Here is a 22,047-nt window from a genome sequence, read left to right on the forward strand (position 1 = left end):
ACTTGAATCTTAATTAGCATCCCTATTCTAGGGGGATCATTCCCCTAAACATCTGCTATTTTTGGTGAAGGGTGGGGGGGGGGGGGGGGGGTCAGGGTACTAACTAACTAATCATTTGTTTTTCTCTTCAAAAATACAAGACCTTCAAACAAACTGTTCAGGCTCCTACTTGGCCTCACCCCCCGAACCCACCTCACCCCTGCCCACTTTGACAGGCTGGGATGGCTTAGGGTCGACGACATGAGTACAGCATCTTGCAATGGGTCTGGTCCACAAGATTCGATACACCACTAAGATACCCATGTACCTGTCTAAATACTTCCTTAATGTAAACGAAGTCCACACCCACAACACCAGAGGGAGTGCAACAAACCATGTACAACCCAGATTCGGCTCAAACAAGGGACTAAATTATTTTCGCTCCTATGCCACCAAAATGTGGAACGCCCTACCAACAGTCATTAAGACATGTGAATCCCTTGACTCCTTCAAAACTCTCAAAGGGCACCTACGGACGGCTGCAATTCGAAACTGGCCTCTGTAAAATCTGAATCCCCCCCACCCCCCTCACTGTATATGTATCTTTTCCCTTTTTGCTTCCTATATGATGAATTCCTATTCAGTTCTTTAACTACATAGAAGTGTCTATTTGTATGTCTCTAAATGTTTTGATGAATTGAACAATGTGGACCCTGTTGTAAACAAGTGTAATGCTTGGGTCGTCCACTCACAGTTAACAGTCTCTGTATTGAGTTTGTGCTTGAAACATACTGTAATTCTACAAACTGTTAATAAATATTTCAATCAATCAATCAAGGCCATCACAGGAGCCAATCAGCAGCCTGGCTCCTCCTAAACGTTAGGCCATTCACACGCATGCAGTCACCACACTTTTTTTCAATTCAAAGGAGCTTTATTGGCATTGAGAAAACATACGTTTACATTACCACGGCAAAAAGCACAATACAACAAATCAAAACTAAATGTATACATGTACATTTGAATTTCATTATATAGATATTATATTATATAGATATTCCACTGTTACTTTCTTAGCTTACGCATGTTTCATGATAAATGCTTTTATGTGATGTATTCCCATGCTTTTGTTCTTGCTTAATGTAAATCGCTCTGGATTAAGAGCGTCTGCTAAATGCCTAAATTGTAAATTGTAATTGTAAATTGTAAAGTCAGAATATTCAATAAATCAGTGTCACACACACACACACACACACACACACACACACACACACACACACACACACACACACACACACACACACACACACACACACACACACACACACACACACACACACACACTGCAGTATTATGTATTGTAGGCCTACAACCACTGGCTGTCACGGCCCAAGACTACCGCTAGAGGGCAGCACTGTACCACCAATTAGCCTGTTAAAAAGGAGCAATATTCCAAGCAGTGAATCTCGCAAGGATGTGGACTGTCCCTTCCTGTTTTAGTGCCGAGAGAGCCACCGTACCTACCGACACACACAGTGCAGGGGCAGGACTACAGACACTCATAACACCATTATTATTATGTCTGGATTTTCGCTTTGTTTATCAGAGACGCGGTTATTTATTTCCCGGCGCGAGGCGGAGCGTTGTGTTTATGCTCGGCGTCGTTGAGGCTACTATGTGTACGGATAGTGGGTAGTAGTGTTGTTCCAACAGCAGTCAGTCAGGCCTGTTTTATTGCTTTCCTGTGTGTCAAATGATTGTCCTGCCCTTATAACACATACTCTCATGGCGGAGACTAAAATCATATATCACATTGACGAGGAGGAGACTCCGTATCTGGTCAAATTGTCCGTTTCTCCCGAGAAAGTCACGCTAGCGGATTTTAAAAATGTCCTCAACAATCGTCCGGTCAACAGCTACAAATTCTTCTTCAAATCGATGGACCAGGATTTTGGGTAAGTTCCCATTTATGAATCGGCCGAATAATGATTATTCTCATTTATCTCTCTCTCTCTCTCTCTCTGCGTGTGTGCGCGCGCGTGTTTGTTTGTGCGTGCGTGCGTTCGTTCGTTCGTGCGGGTCATATGTGTTTTATTGCTGTGCGTAGCTCAATGGTTCTTCTGAAGAGCAGCCTTGCATGCATCATGCATGCATGCATGCATACTTGCATAGACCATAAATAGAAGCATCAAAAGAGATATGGTTGCAACATTGTAACATGTGTGCATGCATGGGCTACTACTAGCTACTACACACACATTGCCATCATGCCGATCCGTGCATGTGCCATGCATGCATGCACAAGTTCTTCAATCATCATTATTATTATTATACCTGCACAAGCCCTTCCTGTGTTCACTGGACCAAGCAGAAGATTGTTTGAAGTATTAAAGCCTATGACACCGTCTGGGAAGTGTTGTCTTTCCCTTCTGTTAATGACCCGTGCCTCTAATTATTGTATAGCTAGAAGATATTAATAATATAGGGGACATAGGAGATCTTTAAATGTGAACTTTGTATTTCCTTTGTTTTTTCTCTTTATTTTTTGTTGGAAAAATAAATAAATAATTGACATAATCACAATTCAATATTATCATCAGAATATCATTATTGAGGACGGTATTTATTGGTCAAACATATAATTGACACATTTGACAGTATATTCCATTCTGTCCGTATCGCACACTGCACCCTTAGTTTGAAGAGATGGTTACGTCCAGTTGCCTCAATGAGTCAAATGGACTTTAATTTATTGCCGACACTATTATAGACCCAAATGCCATGGCTGGGCTGTCTAGATGTCACAACATTACTGTGACAAAGGCAGCAACCACACGCTGGGCTGTGGGATGCACGCAGCTGCAGTTCATTGACACGGTGTGTGTTCTATAGCAGCATAAACAAACACGCTGAAACATAAACAGACAGGTATACATGGGGCTCGATCAAGAAAAAAAGTTACTAAAATAGTTAAATCCCTGTAATCTCTCTTAAGTGCACTGGTGCACACACACACACACACACACACACACACACACACACACACACACACACACACACACACACACACACACACACACACACACACACACAGTGAGAGGTGAAAAGGAGAAAGTGTTATCTAGCTCCCTCAGGACAAATGAGTCTGACATTCCATGATGTGTCAATCCTATTTGTCTAGGTTGCACCAGTGAATGGCCAGTGCATTGACTCTTTTACAGTGCTGCAGCCAACAGTCCTGTAATTATGGCTTTAAAACTTTAGAGTTACTGATTGCATTTTTCTTGAGATTTCACTTTGGCCGCCGCCTAACTGTCCAACCACTGATAATGGTAATACTGTGGTGCATAGTGAAGTTTTATAAGAATGTTCCATGACATTTGCAATCGTATATACAGTGTAACATACTTAGCCCATTTTGTAGGGTCATGTGCTTCAGAAAATGATTTGTTTTAACTGCCTTCAAATTTGAAAAGCAACTATTCTGATTATTTGTCGTACAAAGGAGTGTATAGGCAGGGTTGAAGTGGTTAGGAGGATTTGCTCGAATAGAGTAGCTCTTCTGTTAGGTCCGAACAAGCAGCATTATTTTTTTATGTTTTACTTTTCGTGACGGATGTACTAGTCTATAACCATTTTGTGCACAGTATCCAAATCTATGTATTTATCACAAATCTACTAATCGTGAAATTATGTATGTGCGGTCTATGCTTTACTTGTGTCTCATCATGTCTTTGATTTGTTGCGTTTGCTCATGAGGGATGCCACCCCACATCCCCGTCATGTGTTAGGCTACAAATGTCCACTCTTCATTCTTGTTTTCTTTTAGAGGTTCCTTCCAACAGGTTTGTGTGGAGCTTAATAGAAGCTGTGACAAACCGTCTCTTTCCTCCAGCACTTGGTCACAGAGATTCACTTGTATCGAGGCCACTGCAGAGAGGAGGACGTTTGTGTCAACGACTGCTCTCATTCCAATGTGATGTCTCATACACACACACACACACACACACACACACACACACACACACACACACACACACACACAGACACACACACACACACGCGCATCTACACTGTATCTAGCACAATTATTCTCAACATGAGTGGAGGAAGTGTGGACGGAGGCAGTAGTAGCGGTAGACTATAGTCGCATACATTTCCCTGGCAGGCAGCACAGTGACCTTGTGCGGGAAGCTCGTTCTTCCTGGTGGGTAAAGTAGTCTATAGGCTCGGCTGTGCTGCTGGGCTTTTGTCCCCGCACTGCCGGCTTCCTGCCCCTCAGCGAGCTGCGAGCCAGCCATAGGCCTTGTGTGTGTGTGTGTGTGTGTGTGTGTGTGTGTGCACGCGCATGTGTGTGGCGTGCGTGCCTCAGGTGATCGACAAGCAGATTGTGGAGACAAACAAAGCATGTTGTTTGCTCTTACGACGACGTCCACATGGAGCTGTGGCTCTGTGGCATTGAACGCACTACAGTAGGCAACAGGAGTTTGACGTGCTACCTCGTACCTACCTACAATATGACATAAGTTCACTTTAGTCAAACTTCTGATGATTAAAGAACAATTATAAAAAAAGAAATGAAAATAGACACGTTACAAGCTTATAGATCGTTTATTTCGACGTAGGTGTTTAATCAGACTAATCGTTATAATCGGTATATGAGAAAAGGAAATCTAAATAAAAACCGGCTTCTCATTTATTCAATTAACCTAAATTCAGTCAATTGCAAATGCCCAACCCTATAGCTTGGATATCGACACACAGAGTGGTTTCAGTTGTACTACATCTACCATGGAGTCATCTCTGTAAGAGTCCATGTCATTCAGTCCATATAGTAGGGCTGTCCTCGTCTAAAAAAAAAGTCCCAGGCGAATAATAGTCATAGGAATTTGGCAATTAGATGATTGAATCAACAAATCTGTAAAATTGTGTTTGCTGCATGCAGTCATGCTGAGACCAGCCCTTTTAGGTTGGCTGAGAAGTGAACATTCTAACGTTGATTTCACAATGACTACTAGCTACTGGAAGTTATAGACTGGCAATATTAAAGGGTTAGCCTATTGTAGAGTTTACAATAGACCAAAATGACCGATTCATCGATCATTTGACTATGAGAGGACAGCCCTATATTCAGTAAAGCTAGAGTATTTAGGTTTTCGGGAGTGCCGTACAGGCACAGTATGGAAGCGAACCCAGAGGATAGCAGTGCTTTGTGGTAGCCAGCCATGCTGCCCATACTGCATAGGCGTAGACAGTATGGCTGCCGGAGAACTAGCTGGGGAGAAATATAAGAGACTCCCCAACACAGAGGGAAAACATCAAATCCCTTGCAGTTATAGACGGCGTTTGAAATGTAAATGAGCAGCAGCCAGTGCAAGGTCCTCTGTAGTAGAGCCCCCCTGCTGTGTGCAGAAGGAACCAGCCATTTTCTTACGGGATTGCCGAACCAGGTTGTGTGATGGCCGTGTCAGCGCGTGCAATTAGGACCACACTATTTTGTTTGTTTTGGTAAAAGGTGCTGTTTTCGTCTTGGTGGAATCACGCCTCGTCTGTAATGCTCATAAATGCTTTACTGTCGTGCAATTGTTTTCCTCTAAATTGCACGGGTTGTGTTGCATCTCCATTCACACTGCGGAGCAAACTGAACAAAAATGAACGTAGGCGATGCACCTCGTTTCAATGACGAGGTTTATGGTTTGTTTGTGTCCCGACATTTAAACGGCTGCGTTTTGGGTTCACCAGCCTGTCATAATATTCATCCATATTCATAAGACAGGATGCTAATTCACATGGTGTGTCTTTCTCATAAGCAGCACACACTTGCACATTACAGAGACTTCAAGGTGATGATGTGGTGTTTTGTCGTTGGGGTTTGAGAGAGCCCTCAGTATAATTCTAGTCACACAGGCACACTGGAGCTGCAGCCAAGAGGTTGGTCTGAAAGAAACAGTCTTGTTGTTCCTCAGAAAACAGGGGGGCTGGAAGAGGGGGGAAGATTTCACTTCTGCTGAGAAAGTGATGCTTAAAGTTAAAAGGGACAAAAATCTGCAGCTCTTTGCAGTTTGCACAAAACTGTACTGTTGTCTTGGACCTCGCCACGAACCACCGTTCTTGATGAATGTTTGTGTCATATTGGAAGGTTATTCTACCTGTGTACCACAGCAGAAACAATGAGGAATTTAATATCATTTAATGAACCATACAGTATGTATGTACACAAAATAGTGAAAAGAGCCTGTTCAGGGACCTACTATGTTCAAATTGCTCATATGCAATTACAGTACTGCTGAGAGAGATCGGGTTTGATAGATTTACTGAATTGCTAATTATTTCCACATTGAATATGTCAATTCTAAAACCATAATCCTTTAAGAATGTAACAGTTTAAGCAGTGGGACAGAGGCCACGACCTACTGAATTACAATCTCATTTGAACTACAAATATTCAGGGGTGGAAAGTAACTAAGTACATGTGCTCAAGTACTGTACTTAGTACTGTTTTTGTATTGATAGAGGGATAGATGAAAGGAGGCTGACAGGAAATGGGGAGAGAGATGGGGGGGGATGACACACGGTAAAGGCCGTCGGGATCGGGAGTCAAACCCGTGGCACACTCACTGCCAGACTGGATTACCAGTCAAGGTGCCTGGACAGCTACGCCAGCCGCCCCGGGCGTAGATCCACGCCAAATGGTCTTTTATAGCACTTATGATCGATCGAGCTGTATACTACTTACATTATAGCACTGGGTTGCTAGGTGATGATCTTGAACGCTGCACTGCACCCTCTATCTGTTTCTTTCGATCACCTTTATCTCCAATTCCTTGCCCAGCCCAGATGGCATTTCTGGTCAAAACAAGCTTTATTCGACGGCCGATACCCAATGCTGCAATGGTCGCGGTATCCCCTTTCTGATCGGCGGACGGGAGACCGCATATGGATCCGACACCGCACACAGTAACATTTGTAACATCTGGTCGCAGGTTTTGGCTCTTCAAAATTAGGGTTGAATGGGGGAAAATCCAGGAAGTTCGAGGTGAATTAATTAATTAATCCTGGCGGGTAATGGGTTAAGTACATTTTACCACCAAAGAGGTCCAGGTGTTATTTTGTGCAAAAGTGCATTATTGGCTATTTCCCCTATACCATAAGCCCTCAATGAATTGCATTGAATTGAATGGGGCTATGGGGTGTTGTGCTAATTTGATTATTTCCATCACTCAATTTTTTGAGTGTATATATCCTCTCTTCATAATGTAAATAGTATCCCAAGCGGTTGAAGCGGCACACTTTACTACTTATTTTGATGGAAATAAGCGAATTAGCACAAAAACCCAACCCCCATTGAGGGCTTATGGTAGGGGAAATAACCAATAATGCACTTTTGCACAAAATAACACCTGGACCTCTTTGGTGGGGACGTAACGACTACAAATAAAGGTAAGAAAAACCTTATAGTATGGAATTCTCCTTTAAGTAGAAACTTTGAGTACTTTTTCCACCACTGCAAATATTATGCTCCCCTGGTTACAGCCGGTCGCGGTGGCATCGGCAAAGCCCACCAAAGTCCTTGGCCTGCTGGACACAGTCAGTGCTGGCTGACCCTCCCTGTCTCGTGGGGGGTCTGGTCTGGACAAGGTTGTAAAGGGCTAATCCTCCTTTGTAACTCAGGAGGACATAAACAAGTATCAAATCTCTCTGTGCTATACACACGTGCATCATGCATGTACGTCGTAACATTCGTACGCAAGCATAGGCCTCCACCACCAGTGACTCATCCACTGAAATCTGTCAGTGAAATGAAAGCTGTGTCAACACTTAGTTCAGATCGAGCATATTCCTCTCTAAGTAAAGGCTCACTGTGTGCGTGTGTGTGTGTGTGTGTGTGTGTGTGTGTGTGTTTACTGTGTACTTATGTCCGTCAGGAGTTCAGGGTGGAACTAGGCCTAATGCTGCTCGTGATATCAAATGGAATCTGAAAAGAATGCAGGCTGTGCGTGTTTCAGAGTTTGCGCTGCTGAGCGACGTCATCTGTTTTCTTTGGATTCCAGTGTGGTTTCTGTTTGATTCAGGGCCCTTTTCTTTAACCCTACAGAGAGAGAGAGAGAGAGAGAGAGACATATTAACTGTAAGTCCCTTGTTTTGGGTGCACGATGTCACTTCTAATATCTTCTGAAGATGCAAAGCCCCGTCGAATGTCAATACTGCAGCTCACAGATGCCGCGCTGTACACGGTGAATTCCTCAGTGTTCATTTATCCGTTTGCACATAACTCTGAGAGTATACAAATTATACGGGTTCATTTGGTTACATTTGTAATTGTGTATACTCTCGGAGTTAGATTAACAATGAGGACTTTCCTCCCTACATTTATTTGAACTGACAACACCCACATCCTCACAAGTCACCTTAACAGCTGGTCATATGACGGCAGAGAGAGAGACAGAGAGAGGATGCAAACACTTCCTACCTAACGAGCAGCCGGCAGAATCAACAGCTTACACCCCCACCCCCCCAACCCCCCCTCCTCAACCGCTCCCTTTTCCTCTCCGAGGTGGAACGGACCGCAGCCGTCTGGTCCCTGTGGTCGAGTTCCAGCCTTGTACCGAGGAGGGCTATGTTATCTCTGTCCACCACTCCCAGCAATACAGCCCTCATACTGTCTCACACACACACACACACACACACACACACACACACACACACACACACACACACACACACACACACACACACACACACACACACACACACACACACACACACACACACACACACACACACACACACACACACACACACTCTCACTCTTGATGGTCCTCACAATGGCTATTTCTCTAATTCTACCATATACTTTTGGGAACATTAAGGTCCTCACAAGTATTGCGATATAAAACGTACACACAAACACACACAAACACACGCGCCGAGCTAGCTTGGCTGGTCGCTTCGGTATTAGCTGGGAAGTTCTGGCAAACAGGGAGGAGGAAAAAGCTATAAATCTCTGCCGCCGCCTGTCAGACGGAGACAGACACTCCTGCACGAGAAGATCTGAAGCTTCCTTTTTCCTCTCAAGTTGCCTGTCTCTCCTTTTTCATTTGCAGAGTTCAAAGACAAACTAGCTAATGGAAGATCTCCCAGAATAAAAATAATAATAATTAAAAAAAAAGAGAGACTCTGTGTGTGTGGTGTGTGTGTGTGTGTGTGTGCGTGCGTGTGTTAGGGCTGGGCAATTACACAAAAAGATCTATCTTAATAACCAAAATAACCAAATAATTTCTTCTATAATTCCTTTCTTGCATAGCAACAAATCAACAGAAAATCATTGTACAAGATTCTTGTTTCTTTTATAATTGACTAAGATTAGTCTGCATGTTGTACAACTGTGGCCTACATTACATACAATAGTGACAATAGCTGATCTACAATCTCACAACGTGATGCAATGTGCTGTGAGCTTGTCGATCTGCTATTCTCACTCATTTATCGCAACCAAGTCAAGTGTGTGTGTGTGTGTGTGTGTGTGTGTGCGTGCGTGTGTGTCCTATGACACGAGCCCAGCAGGTGTAGAGAGGACTGGTTCTGGCTGAACTGTGTCCCAGCAGGTCAAAGGTTAACTGGGAGGTATTTTTGTAGGGAATTTACAGCCTGAGACACACACACACACACACACACACACACACACACACACACACACACACACACACATGATCTCTCTATTAATACACACTTCTGAGCACCGAAACCCTATCTTCTCAACCCCTGTACCTTTTCATGTCACCACCATGTACGCACACACACACACACACACACACACACACACGCACACGCACACACTCCAAATATTTTCATTATTACATCTGATACGAGTATGGAATCGAGATTTTTATTTGTCCGTCGCTACTTATACAGGTATAAGAAGCAAATGCTTTGGTTTTAAATAATAATAGTGATTCAATAAGAAGCCTTTAGCAGTATCCAGTATCCACATCAGCATAATAATATTAAGGTCACAGAAGTTTGTGCAATGAGGCATATAAATGTGTGCAATAAGGCATAGCCATTTAGCTGCAGATTATTATTGCATCACTACTCTTGAGCTTGTAGATCAGCTATTTTCACTATTTCACATGACATTGTTGTGCGACAAAGTATATAAAGTATACTTAAGTGGTTAATCAAGTTGTTGATGTATAACAAGTGCTTCTAAATTACTCCATTAAATGAAAAAGTTATTGAATGGAAATAATTTAATCTATAATAAACAAAGGAAATAATTGAATAGCACTAAAGTTATATCCACCTTTATGTATCATGTATCATCTATCTTATTTTATTATGGATTACCTGCTTCATTCACAAAAACAAAGCAAACAGCAGGTCAAAATGGATAAAGTGGATGCTGATGCTGTATTTACAAATGTAGCCCCCCCCCCCCCCCAAGGACCCCAGGTGGTCCTCAGACCCCACTTTGAGGACCACTGACATTTGTTATTTATGCTCAGCTGTCCTTGTGGCGTTGGGACATGCTATCATGTAATGGTGCTTTGTGTAACTGAAGGGTCAGCCTTCATGTGCCATAAATCACTGGTAAACAATGACAACCTGGCTCTCATGTCCCCAAGAGTTTAACACTAAGTGCACAATGTGGCCTTTTTAAAATATCCAACATAGACTTGGATGTTGGAAACTACCTGTGTGAGCCAAGCCGTTTATATATTTTATTTTTATTAATTTAAATTGTATACGGCGCCATTGTGCAATGTTTTGTTATGCAAATTAGTCTAATCTCTTATTGCTTTGACTGTCACACGTGGGTTGTCACCTTGTTAGTGTGAGAGGACCACAATGAAAAAAAGTCCTGGATTCTATTGTGTTTTTATCCTTGAATGTTTAACGATTTGCGGATTTTTTGCAATGTAAACTGACTAACTTGCAAAGAGTAAATGCCTCATCCTGTCAATCTTGCAGAGCAGGTTGCATGGTGGTACTGTACTGTGTAGTGCATGGTTGTACTGTACTGTACTGTACTGTATATTGCATGGTGCATGCTTGCATCCTTCTGCTATGATAGCCTTACCCTAGACTAGACCATAGACTTGGTAAAACAGACCTGAGTTGGCCGTGTATTTTAATTTGGACTGCTTTTATTCCCCCTCTAAACCATGCCTCTACAATCTCTCAACGCATCGTGACACATTGCGAGCTTGTAGATCGCCGGAATATGGATGGCGGAGTTCAAGTAGTTAAGAAAATAGCAGATCTTAAGGCTTGAAGATCTGCTATTTTAGGTGTGCGACGCCACTGTCACGCCAGTACAACATTTGAGGCATTATATTAACACAGGCTGCGTCTCTCTGTCCTGTTTAGGGTCGTCAAGGAGGAGATTTCCGACGACAACGCCAAGCTGCCCTGCTTCAACGGCAGAGTGGTGTCCTGGGTAAGTGAGATGGATCATAGCGCTCCACTGTCCCCCCCACTCGCTCCTCCTGGCAGCGTGCCCAGAGGGCTGCGCTGGCTCAGCGCTCGCCAAAGATATGCGCACACAGCCCCCTGTGGATCATGTAAATGTACCCGTCGAGACCGCCGTAGTATACCGTAATACTGTAGAATGAGCAAAACGCCTCCTCCACACAGATATATTCAAGCACTCTTCAGCATACATCTCACGCGCCGTTTCGTATGTGACGAGGGCGCTTTTGCACTCCATTAGGAGTTGAACTTTGTGGCAGAGATATGCAGTCAGCCGCCAAAACTAGGAGGACATCACACTAGCTCATGTTAATGGTGATTGGCGAACTGTTATCACTTCACTTGTGTAACACTTAGGCTAGCTTGCAACACACGTTGAATGTAGTGTGGTAGCTCTTAAGGCTGTGAACTAGGTTTGTGGAAATTATTGAGCTTCATGCCTTTTATACTGCAGCAATATCATAATCAGTCTTTATTGTCCCAAAGGGATATTCTGTGTCACGGTCTGTTCAACAGAAAAACTATTAAAAACTATATCACAACAACTGTTAAGCATGAAAGTCTAAGTGAACCCAAATGCAGACTCAAACACAGAAGCAAGTTCAAAGTACAAAAATCATATATATATTTATTACCAGCCCAACAAAAAGCAAAAATGCAAAAGCAGGCAAAACTGTAATAATGTAATGGCCAAAGTTGTGGCCTAGGCGTAGGCTGGCAGAGGTGAGGCAAGGTCCAGGGAAATCCACAGGTTCTGGGAGCAGGAAAAACACAGCATGTTACGTGAGGATCTGACATAAATCTGAAATGCAGAGCAGAGCTTAAATAGGGCTCCACCCGATTGCTAATGGGCTGCAGCTTGTGAGGAGGAGCACCCCTGTCTCCCATTCACAGACAGTTTAGGAAGATGTAGATGGCACTGGCATGTGAGCTAATGTAACAACAACATAAAGACTGGGAGTCCCCAGAATACACAAACCAACACATCAGCGAGGCAGTTTGTTTAGTTCAGCAACGGCTGAGTGGACCAATCTCCTACTAAAACCAAGTCTTTCTTACTCATATTCTCAACGTCCTGTGACTTTGTCCAGATGGCATGATTGTAAAGTGAAGGCTGATGGGATGATCATCAGTGTCATTTACTATTAAGTGCTAATCCTGTGATGGCTTTATCGTGAATATCCGTGTGTGTGTGTGTGTGTGTGTGTGTGTGTGGTGGGTGTGTGTGTGTGTGGTGGGTGTGTGTGTGTGTGGTGGGTGTGTGTGTGTGTGTGTGTGTGTTGTTATAGCTTCATTAAAGATACAAGTAACAATTAGGGATGCACCGAAAGGGAAATTCTTGGCCGAATCCGAATATAGGAAACAGTTGGCCAAATTCAGAATATCCAAATATGATTCATATTATATATATTTTTTCCTACCATTGCTGTCATGGCCGTACCTTAAAACTACCTAATTTATGGCAAAATAAATGCTTATGGCAAAACTTAATTTAAATAATGATCACTATTATGGGTCCATAAAACATTTATTCAGCTCTTTTGAATGCATTAATTGCATACACTATTCGGTGATATATTTTCTGCCTAATCGTGGCGAAACCGAATAGGCCGAAAATGCATTTTTAGCCATTTTCTGCCGAATATTTTCTGTCTCACTCTCTGTAGATAACATGGTGTGTCTGTTGACTGCCATGTTGGATAGGCCACAGAATCAATAGGCCAGTCAATCTAAGGTTGGAACCAAAATAAATAGTAATCGTTCAAAGTTTTTTATGATCCTAAGGGCTGTATTTTGCGTGTCTTAAGTACCAGGTCTTATTCCCTAACTTGAGTAAACTAAAGACCTGGAGGCGTGATCGAATGCCATTTGGCTATTCTGAGTGGCCAAAGAGCATTGATCACGCCTCCAGGTCTTTAGTTTACTCAAGTTAGGGAATAAGACCTGGTACTTAAGACACGCAAAATACAGCCCTTAGGGTCATCCAAATAACATAAAAATTGTCAATGAAATAATTAGTGGATGATGGTAAATTCAGGACTTTAAAGTCGGGGTACCATTAACAACCTACAGTATATATACCGTAAGGAAAGACGTTCACATTTTCATTATGCTCCATGCAAGTAGCATGTGATGTGTCAAACTAGGAGATTTTTATGATTCTGAACGCATTCCAATCATTAGTTTTGCACGAAAAAAACTCTGTGGGCTAAATTAGGCCATAGCCACTTTCTCAAATGTGCCCAAATGTGATGACCTCCTCACATTTGTGATGACTGTTATGGCTGTTTTTCGTGTAAAACTAATGCTTGCAATAGATTCAGAATCATGAAAAACCCTGAGTTTGACACGTCACATGCTACTTGGGCGGGAACCCCTTTTGGTGTTAGCATTATGTTATGCTTTAGCAAAATAGCAGATCTACAAGCTCATAGCGCGTCACCGAGTGGTGTGCTACGAGCTTGTAGATCTGCTATTTTTGAAAAATCGAAGAACCACTGACATAGAAACATAGAAAACTGTCAGGATGTAGAAGACATCTGAATCTCAGGTCAAAATGGGTTAAAGTATAATACAAATTAGATATTTTTTGCCTTATATAGGTTCAACCCCTGAATTTACCATGATCCACTATTTATTTCATTTACAATTTTATTGCGAACGCAGTGATTGCGAACGCAGTGAGCACTTACTATGAGACCTAGCAGATCATGTCTGTGTGTGTGTGTGTGTGTCTGTCCGTGTGTCTGTCCCGCTATCCAAATATGGAGTGTGTTGCATCAGCAATCACTCAGCTCCATATATGGGCACAAAAGGGGCCAGGTCCACTCAGCTCCATATATGGGCACAAAAGGGCCAGTGATTTGTTTGTTGTGGACCTGGCCCCTTTTGTGCCCATATATGGAGCTGAGTGACACTAATTCGTAATTTATTCTAATTGTTATTGCAATTTACGATCTGCGTTCGCTTCCCGCGTTCGCGCGTCTTACTCGTATAATATGTTATATCATAAAAAAAACCCTTGAACGATTACTATCAGATTGACTGGCCTACAAGCAGCACGCCTCTGATTAGACAGCGCTCCGCTACTGCGTTCAGCGGCCATTATTCAAAACATAACAGAGTGATTGACCAATCGGAGTCGAGCATTCAACCGAGCCGTGTAATTGCAAACGCAGTGAGCACTTACTATGAGACCTAGCAGATCATGTCTGTCTGTCTGTCTGTCTGTGTGTGTGTGTGTCTGTCCCGCTATCCAAATATGGAGTGCGTTGCATCAGCAATCACTCAGCTCCATATATGGGCACAAAAGGGGCCAGGTCCACTCAGCTCCATATATGGGCACAAAAGGGGCCAGATCCACTCAGCTCCATATATGGGCACAAAAGGGTATGGAGCTGAGTGATTTGTTTGTTGTGGACCTGGCCCTTTTGTGCCCATATATGGAGCGATCTGCGTTCGCTTCCCGCGTTCGCGCGTCTTACTCGTAATAAATGGTACTATATCAACATACTCTGCCATACAAATTGGTTCAAATAATATTACAATAAGTCCTGGACTAATATGGCTTTAACAAACTTACATGCTGTGTGTGTGTGTGTGTGTGTGTGTGTGTGTGTGTGTGTGTGTGTGTGTGTGTGTGTGTAATAGCCCTATTATATACACAGAACAGGCAGGCATGGCTGTGTGTGACTCACTGTGAGCTCACTGTTAACCTGGACATTTGTATTCAAAAAGCATAAAAGGCGAATCAGCAGAGGGCATGCAGGCCAGGGCTTCTTCATCCAGTTCCACACACACACACACACACACACACACACACACACACACACACACACACACACACACACACACACACACACACACACACACAAACAAACATGGGTGCACGATGGGAAGTGTTGAAACGATGGAATGTTCTCCATTTTAAAGGGTGCATAACGCACCCAATACTACAGCAGCCCAGAGTGGCACAGGTTGAGGCAGCGTATCGCCATAGTGACTCACACACACAGTCCAGTGGGCAGTTCCCACCTCCCAGCGCTTAAATTAGTCTCTTTCCAAGTAGAATTATAATGATCCATATACTGCCATTTTTTCCCCCCCTAGGCAATGTCCTTTAACCACTTGAACCCCAGAGTCCCTGTTTTCCGGGGAGAGGGGGGAGGGGGGGGGGACATTTGCCAGAAATAGCCGATCTATACAAGCTTGCCAACGCGGCCATTGCGCAGTGTTGTGAGCTTGTAGATCGGCTGTTTCAGGCGAAGAGATTGGGTGTAGAAATACTAGCGGCCCTAGTATAGACGGAGCCCTGAGGGAACCCGGACAACTATAATATATATAAGATTTAAACCGGAAATCTATCGGCCAATATTTCATATCATGCTATTAATAATTTGGCGATGCCGTCATAGAGCATAATACAGGTTGGTGCTTTTATTCATGGTGAAAAATCACCCTCGCTTCGGGGAAAAAATATATATAATTACGTCACTTCGTCACCACATAATGATAGTGTTCTGTGTGAATCGTGTGTGTGTGTGTGTGTGTTGGCCCGTTTCAGAGGTCGTCGTTTTAAAACCATTTAAGAAAAGATGCATAATATTCAATGTATTATCTAGTTTCTGTGGAATCTCCTGTAATGAATATTAGAAAGTCATGACTCTTTGACCACTATCATCAGTTTTTATTAGACTGGATCAGCAACATTCATGTGTGTTTAAAAAAACCCAGAATATGGATGCTGGGGGTTAAGGTAAATTCATGTTTAAAACCCCCAGAATATGGATGCTGGGGGTTAAGGTAAATTCATGCTTTGCGTTCAACAAGCACTGAACAATGTGCCGGTGAAGCCAAAACGACATATATAAGCACACAATCTAGAAGGCCAAAGAGTATATGAAAAACACTTGGAAATGCTTATAATAATATAAATAGTCAAGTAACGAATTAAATTAAACTCAGTCCAAGTTTGTCCAATGCCACACACTCCACAACTTATCTTTCATTACACCATGAACCCCCATTTCAAATAATTCTGGGAACACTTGGTTTCTCAAACCCTCACGCTAACCCTAACCTCCCACGGGGCAGCACACCTAAACCTAACCTTAACCCATGTATAACCAATGACTAGTCTAAACTAAGTATGCACCCCATTATTCTGTCCTATGGACCTTGATATAGATTTTTGTTTAAAATGACATTGGATTCATAATGTTGATATTGAATAGTAGATAATGGTAATCTATATTGTGATAGCCTTGCAGGGCACACATGCCATGCATAGTTTTATCTTAATAAGTGTATTGAATCATAATTAAATCAAATTAAATTGAATTACTCCTCATTTGGCTGAGGTAACCCCTGGAACAGTGGGTCTGTCCGTCCGTCCGTCCGTCCGTCCGTCCGTCTCAACAATATGGTGGGCAGCACTAGTAGGCCATAAATGGCCTACTAGTGCGTAAGCAGAGCGCGCAAGTACTTTCGACCGCTGGAAACTATCACATCTCAGTATCTCTGTGAAGGAACGTTTGAAATGTATAATCATTATGTGTAACTATTTGCTACCTAACTAATGTGATGAAAAAAAAGGTATATAAACTGAATTAAAATATATTATACAGTATAATTATTTTATTACTTATTGTAAATTGTCAATTGTTTTAAATGTATTTCATTTTGTACTATAGTGATATTAATACTAAACTAGAACTGCACTCTGCCGAGTGCATACTTGCTTGTTGCACACTAGTAGGCCATAAATGGCCTACTAGTGCGCAAGCAGAGCGCGCAAGTACTTTCGACCGCTGGAAAGTATCACATCTCAGTATCTCTGTGAAGGAACGTTTGAAATGTATAATCATTACGTGTAACTATTTGCTACCTAACTACTTTTTTACAGAAAAATGAATCATTGATATGTAATAACCGTGTGTCTTTATCTTTTCTACTATCTTCTGCCTTTATATGAAAAATAGTAAATAGTAAGTGATGACGTAAGAGATATGGTCATCTGTGTAGTCTGGTCCCAGCAGACCAGGCACAGATTTACAAATTACAAATCACATTTCAACTACATACAGAGTATGTAGTTGTAATTTGATTAGCAGTATACCGTGGTTACTTGGTTCCAAAAAGTGAAGCCAAGTTTTTTTCAACCGTAAGTCTGTGCCTGGTTTGCTGGGACCAGTTACAACATTACGTCATCGTTGAGAACTGGGACCAGAGTACATGGTGTGTGTATATGTATGACTAGCTCTCAGTAATTAAGAGAAATGGTCATCTGTATAATCTGGTCCCAGCAGATACCACATTACGTCATCTTTGAGAGCTGGGACCAGAGTACACGGTGTGTATATGTATGACTAGCTCTCAGTGATGACGTAAGAGATATGGTCATCTGTGTAGTCTGGTCCCAGCAGACCAGGCACAGATTTACAAATTACAAATCACATTACAACTACATACAGAGTATGTAGTTGTAATTTGATTAGCAGTATACTGTGGTTACTTGGTTCCAAAAAGTGAAGCCAAGTTTTTTTCAACCGTAGGTTTGTGCCTGGTTTGCTGGGACCAGTTACAACATTACGTCATCGTTGTGAACTGGGACCAGAGTACATGGTGTGTATATGACGTAATGTTGTAACTTGTAACTTGTAACTAGTCCCAGCAAACCAGGCACAGACTGTATGTAGTTGTTCTAGTTACAACTACATACAGAGTATGTAGTTGTAATTTGATTAGCAGTATACTGTGGTTACTTGGTTCCAAAAAGTGAAGACAAGTTTTCTTCAACGGTAAATCTGTGCCAGGTTTGCTGGGACTAGTTACAACATTACGTCATCCTTGAGAGAGTACATGGTGTGTATATGACGTAATGTTGTAACTTGTAACTTGTAACATTACGTCATATACACACCATGTACTCTCTCAAGGATGACGTAATGTTGTAACTAGTCCCAGCAAACCAGGCACAGATTTACCGTTGAAGAAAACTTGGCTTCACTTCGAAGAGACCAAGCGAAACGATTACTTGCGCGCTCTGCTTGCGCAAGTAATCATGATCAGAGTAATATGTGTCTCTAACTTCAATTTCTGTAATAATACTTTCAAATTTGTTGAAATATACATGATCTAAAATACTTCCGAAATCTGTAGTTGGATTTGTATCTCAGTGATGACGTAAGAGAAATGGTCATCTGTGTAATCTGGTCCCACCAGATACCACATTACGTCATCGTTGAGAGCTGGGACCAGAGTACACGGTGTGTATATGTATGACTAGCTCTCAGTGATGACGTAAGAGATATGGTCATCTGTGTAGTCTGGTCCCAGCAGACCAGGCACAGATTTACAAATTACAAATCACATTACAACTACATACAGAGTATGTAGTTGTAATTTGATTAGCAGTATACTGTGGTTACTTGGTTCCAAAAAGTGAAGCCAAGTTTTTTTCAACCGTAAGTCTGTGCCTGGTTTGCTGGGACCAGTTACAACATTACGTCATCGTTGAGAACTGGGACCAGAGTACATGGTGTGTATATGTATGACTAGCTCTCAGTGATGACGTAAGAGATATGGTCATCTGTGTAGTCTGGTCCCAGCAGACCAGGCACAGATTTACAAATTACAAATCACATTACAACTACATACAGAGTATGTAGTTGTAATTTGATTAGCAGTATACTGTGGTTACTTGGTTCCAAAAAGTGAAGCCAAGTTTTTTTCAACCGTAAGTCTGTGCCTGGTTTGCTGGGACCAGTTACAACATTACGTCATCGTTGAGAACTGGTTCCAGAGTACATGGTGTGATATGACGTAATGTTGTAACTTGTAACTAGTCCCAGCAAACCAGGCACAGACTTACGGTTGAAGAAAACTTGGCTTCACTTCGAAGAGACCAAGCGAAATGATTACTTGCGCGCTCTGCTTGCGCAAGTAATGAAAACCGTGAATTACGATCAATGATAATCGTGATATGCAACAGTTAGTGACATTGTTTAGTCCGATTTGCTCAGCTCTTCTGTCCACTGGCTGTCCCTCAGTTGATGACTCTCTCTCTCTCTCTCTCTCTCTCTCTCAGCTGGTCCTAGCAGAGAGTGCCCACAGTGACGGTGTGTCTGTCTCTCTCTCTCTCTCTCTCTCTCTCTCTCTCTCTCTCTCTCTCTCTCTCTCTCTCTCTCTCTCTCTCTCTCTCTCTCTCTCTCAGCTGGTGCTAGCAGAGAGTGCTCACAGTGACGGTGTCTCTCTCTCTCTCTCTCTCTCTCAGCTGGTGCTAGCAGAGAGTGCCCACAGTGACGGTGTCTCTCTCTCTCTCTCTCTCTCTCAGCTGGTGCTAGCAGAGAGTGCCCACAGTGACGGTGTCTCTCTCTCTCTCTCTCTCTCTCTCTCTCAGCTGGTGCTAGCAGAGAGTGCCCACAGTGACGGTGGTTCTCAGTGCACAGAGAGCCATGCTGACCTCCCTCCCCCCCTGGAGAGAACCGGGGGCATCGGGGACTCGCGGCCCCCCTCCTTCCAGTACGTATGCTGCCTCATCATCACGCCGTGTGATTGGCTGTCGCACCACTCATTACATGCACAATTACCCTCGCGTGCTGCACGCGCCGCAGATTTGTGAGGAACACACAGAATCTGTGCGCGGGGGCGGCGGGGTGGGGGTGGGGGGGGGGTGGGGGTGTTGACCTTTTTAACGAGCTGCTCGCCATATGGGCTAATCAGAATGTAAGCGGTGCTCATCAGAGACGGCAGTCCCACGCGGTGGTGTCTGCTCGGAATAGAGCTGTGTGAACATGACATCTTGTGTGTGTGTGTGTGTGTGTGTGTGTGCATGAAGGCAAACATTACTGCTTACTTTCACTGGGTGTGTGTGTGGTGCGTGCATCAGTGTCCATGAATGCATTCACATACAGTAATGCATGCATATACATGTGGGCATGTGAATGCAAAAGATGAAGATGTCGTCTTCAGCAATGAAGGATGAATGAATAATATTATAATACGGTAATCTTGTTTGTTCCTTGCACGCATGATGTGTGTGTGCGTATATCTATGTAAGCTTCGATGCACCCCCCCACCCACACCCCAGTGTTACATATTCTACAAATAGCCGCGAATGCATAAACATCTTCAGGGAAATAGTGGCTGCTCAATGCGGTCCATTGTGCAGAGAGCCCTGAGGAGCAGCCATCCATCCATACCCCAGCTTGCCGTTAATAAAGAGATATACGTGACCCAGCCAGCCATGTGTGTGTGCTGTGCTGCTCCAAAGCTGAACTGCTTTACTTGTCCCTCGGGCCAAACATAGCCGATCTACAAGCTCACAGCGTGTCGCTCCGCGACACGCTGTGAGCTTGTAGATCCTAGAAAAACGAGGATGCGCCAGCGTAAGGACGAGTCGACGTTGATGAGGTTTTATTTTGCACGTGCTCTTAAGAGTATGCTCTGAGAAATGTTATTTCTGTGACTTATATATAATATATACCATAATGTCATCATTGTCGGGTGCAAAAAAATGTCCAAAACTGTTACTTTTCAGCTTGGAAAAATAGCATGATCTACAACCCGTCGCAATGTGAGCTCGTAGAGCGGCTATTTTTGCTACTTTTGTGTGACACTGTCATATGACGAAGTAGCACAATTATTGCATTTATTTCCATCTGGAGATACAATGTTTCTGCCCGACAGCAATACTATATATATTTTTACTATAATATATTATAGTAAAAGTAATACAATTACGTAAATAAGGTTATAACAAAAGAGTACTACTGAGATGTAATAAGTAATAAAGTGTAAAGTGTAGACCTTATGCAGTAGATGTGACAGCATCTACAATATACACAGACATTTGTGTACCGTGTACAGAATAGGCAATTTCATTTTTAAACTCTTACGGTCTTGTGACTCTTACTCTGTGGCTCAGGAGGTAGAGCAAGTCGCCCAATGATCCATTGGTCGGCGGTTCGAATCGCTGCTCCTCCTGTCTACATATCGAAGTGTCCTTCCTTGGGCAAGACACTGAACCCTACATTTCCTCCGACTGAGTCAGTTGGTGCTAGCTTGCCACCATTGGTGTGTGAATGTGGGAAGTGAGGACGCTGGCGTCGACTGTACACCGCTTCACCTCCCAATGTATGAATGAATGAACCATTGTAAAGTGCTTTGAGCTATAAAAAGTGTAAGCTTGAACCCTAGTCAACAAATGAGAGTGTAAATAGTCAATGAAAACAATGTAGTGCTTCCAAGAAACTAACGTCAAACTTAGTAACGACATGCTATCTAAGTAACATTCTTAATCAAGGAAAAACAAAGCTAAATAACAAACAAACAAGAACTGATCAATTATCAGTTAATTACCAGTGACTGCTTTATATCTCCAGAATTGTGCTATGAAATGTAAATAGACGCCTTTAAAAAAGGAAAAAGTAGTTTTTAAATAAAATCCGTTGTGCACGTCATGTGCACGTCGTCACGTGCACATGACGTGCACAACGGATTTTATTTGACTTGTATTTGTCACAAAAATGGCGGGTCCAACGGGGGTCCCCGAGGAGGCGCGGAGGTCGGCGCGGGGGTCCGTCGTAGTCTGCG

At 42.9% G+C, this 22,047-nt stretch overlaps 1 protein-coding gene across 2 annotated transcripts in view; it reads left to right on the forward strand.

Annotated features, from left to right (window-relative positions):
• Window positions 1-1,513: 1,513 nt before the first annotated feature.
• The window catches only part of LOC308316136 (segment polarity protein dishevelled homolog DVL-1-like), a 57,407-nt gene continuing 36,873 nt past the window's right edge, over window positions 1,514-22,047 (forward strand). For both annotated transcript variants that reach the window (XM_080764544.1, XM_080764545.1), the window contains exons 1-3: window positions 1,514-1,934; window positions 11,350-11,419; window positions 19,853-19,974. In XM_080764544.1, the coding sequence (XP_080620670.1) occupies window positions 1,765-1,934; window positions 11,350-11,419; window positions 19,853-19,974 (362 nt within the window). In that variant the 5' untranslated portion in view covers window positions 1,514-1,764. The remainder of the gene's footprint in view (window positions 1,935-11,349; window positions 11,420-19,852; window positions 19,975-22,047) is intronic.

Source organism: Protomyctophum bolini, assembly GCF_963924005.1.
Source record: "Protomyctophum bolini genome assembly, chromosome: 5".
Classification (NCBI taxonomy): Eukaryota; Metazoa; Chordata; class Actinopteri; order Myctophiformes; family Myctophidae; genus Protomyctophum; species Protomyctophum bolini.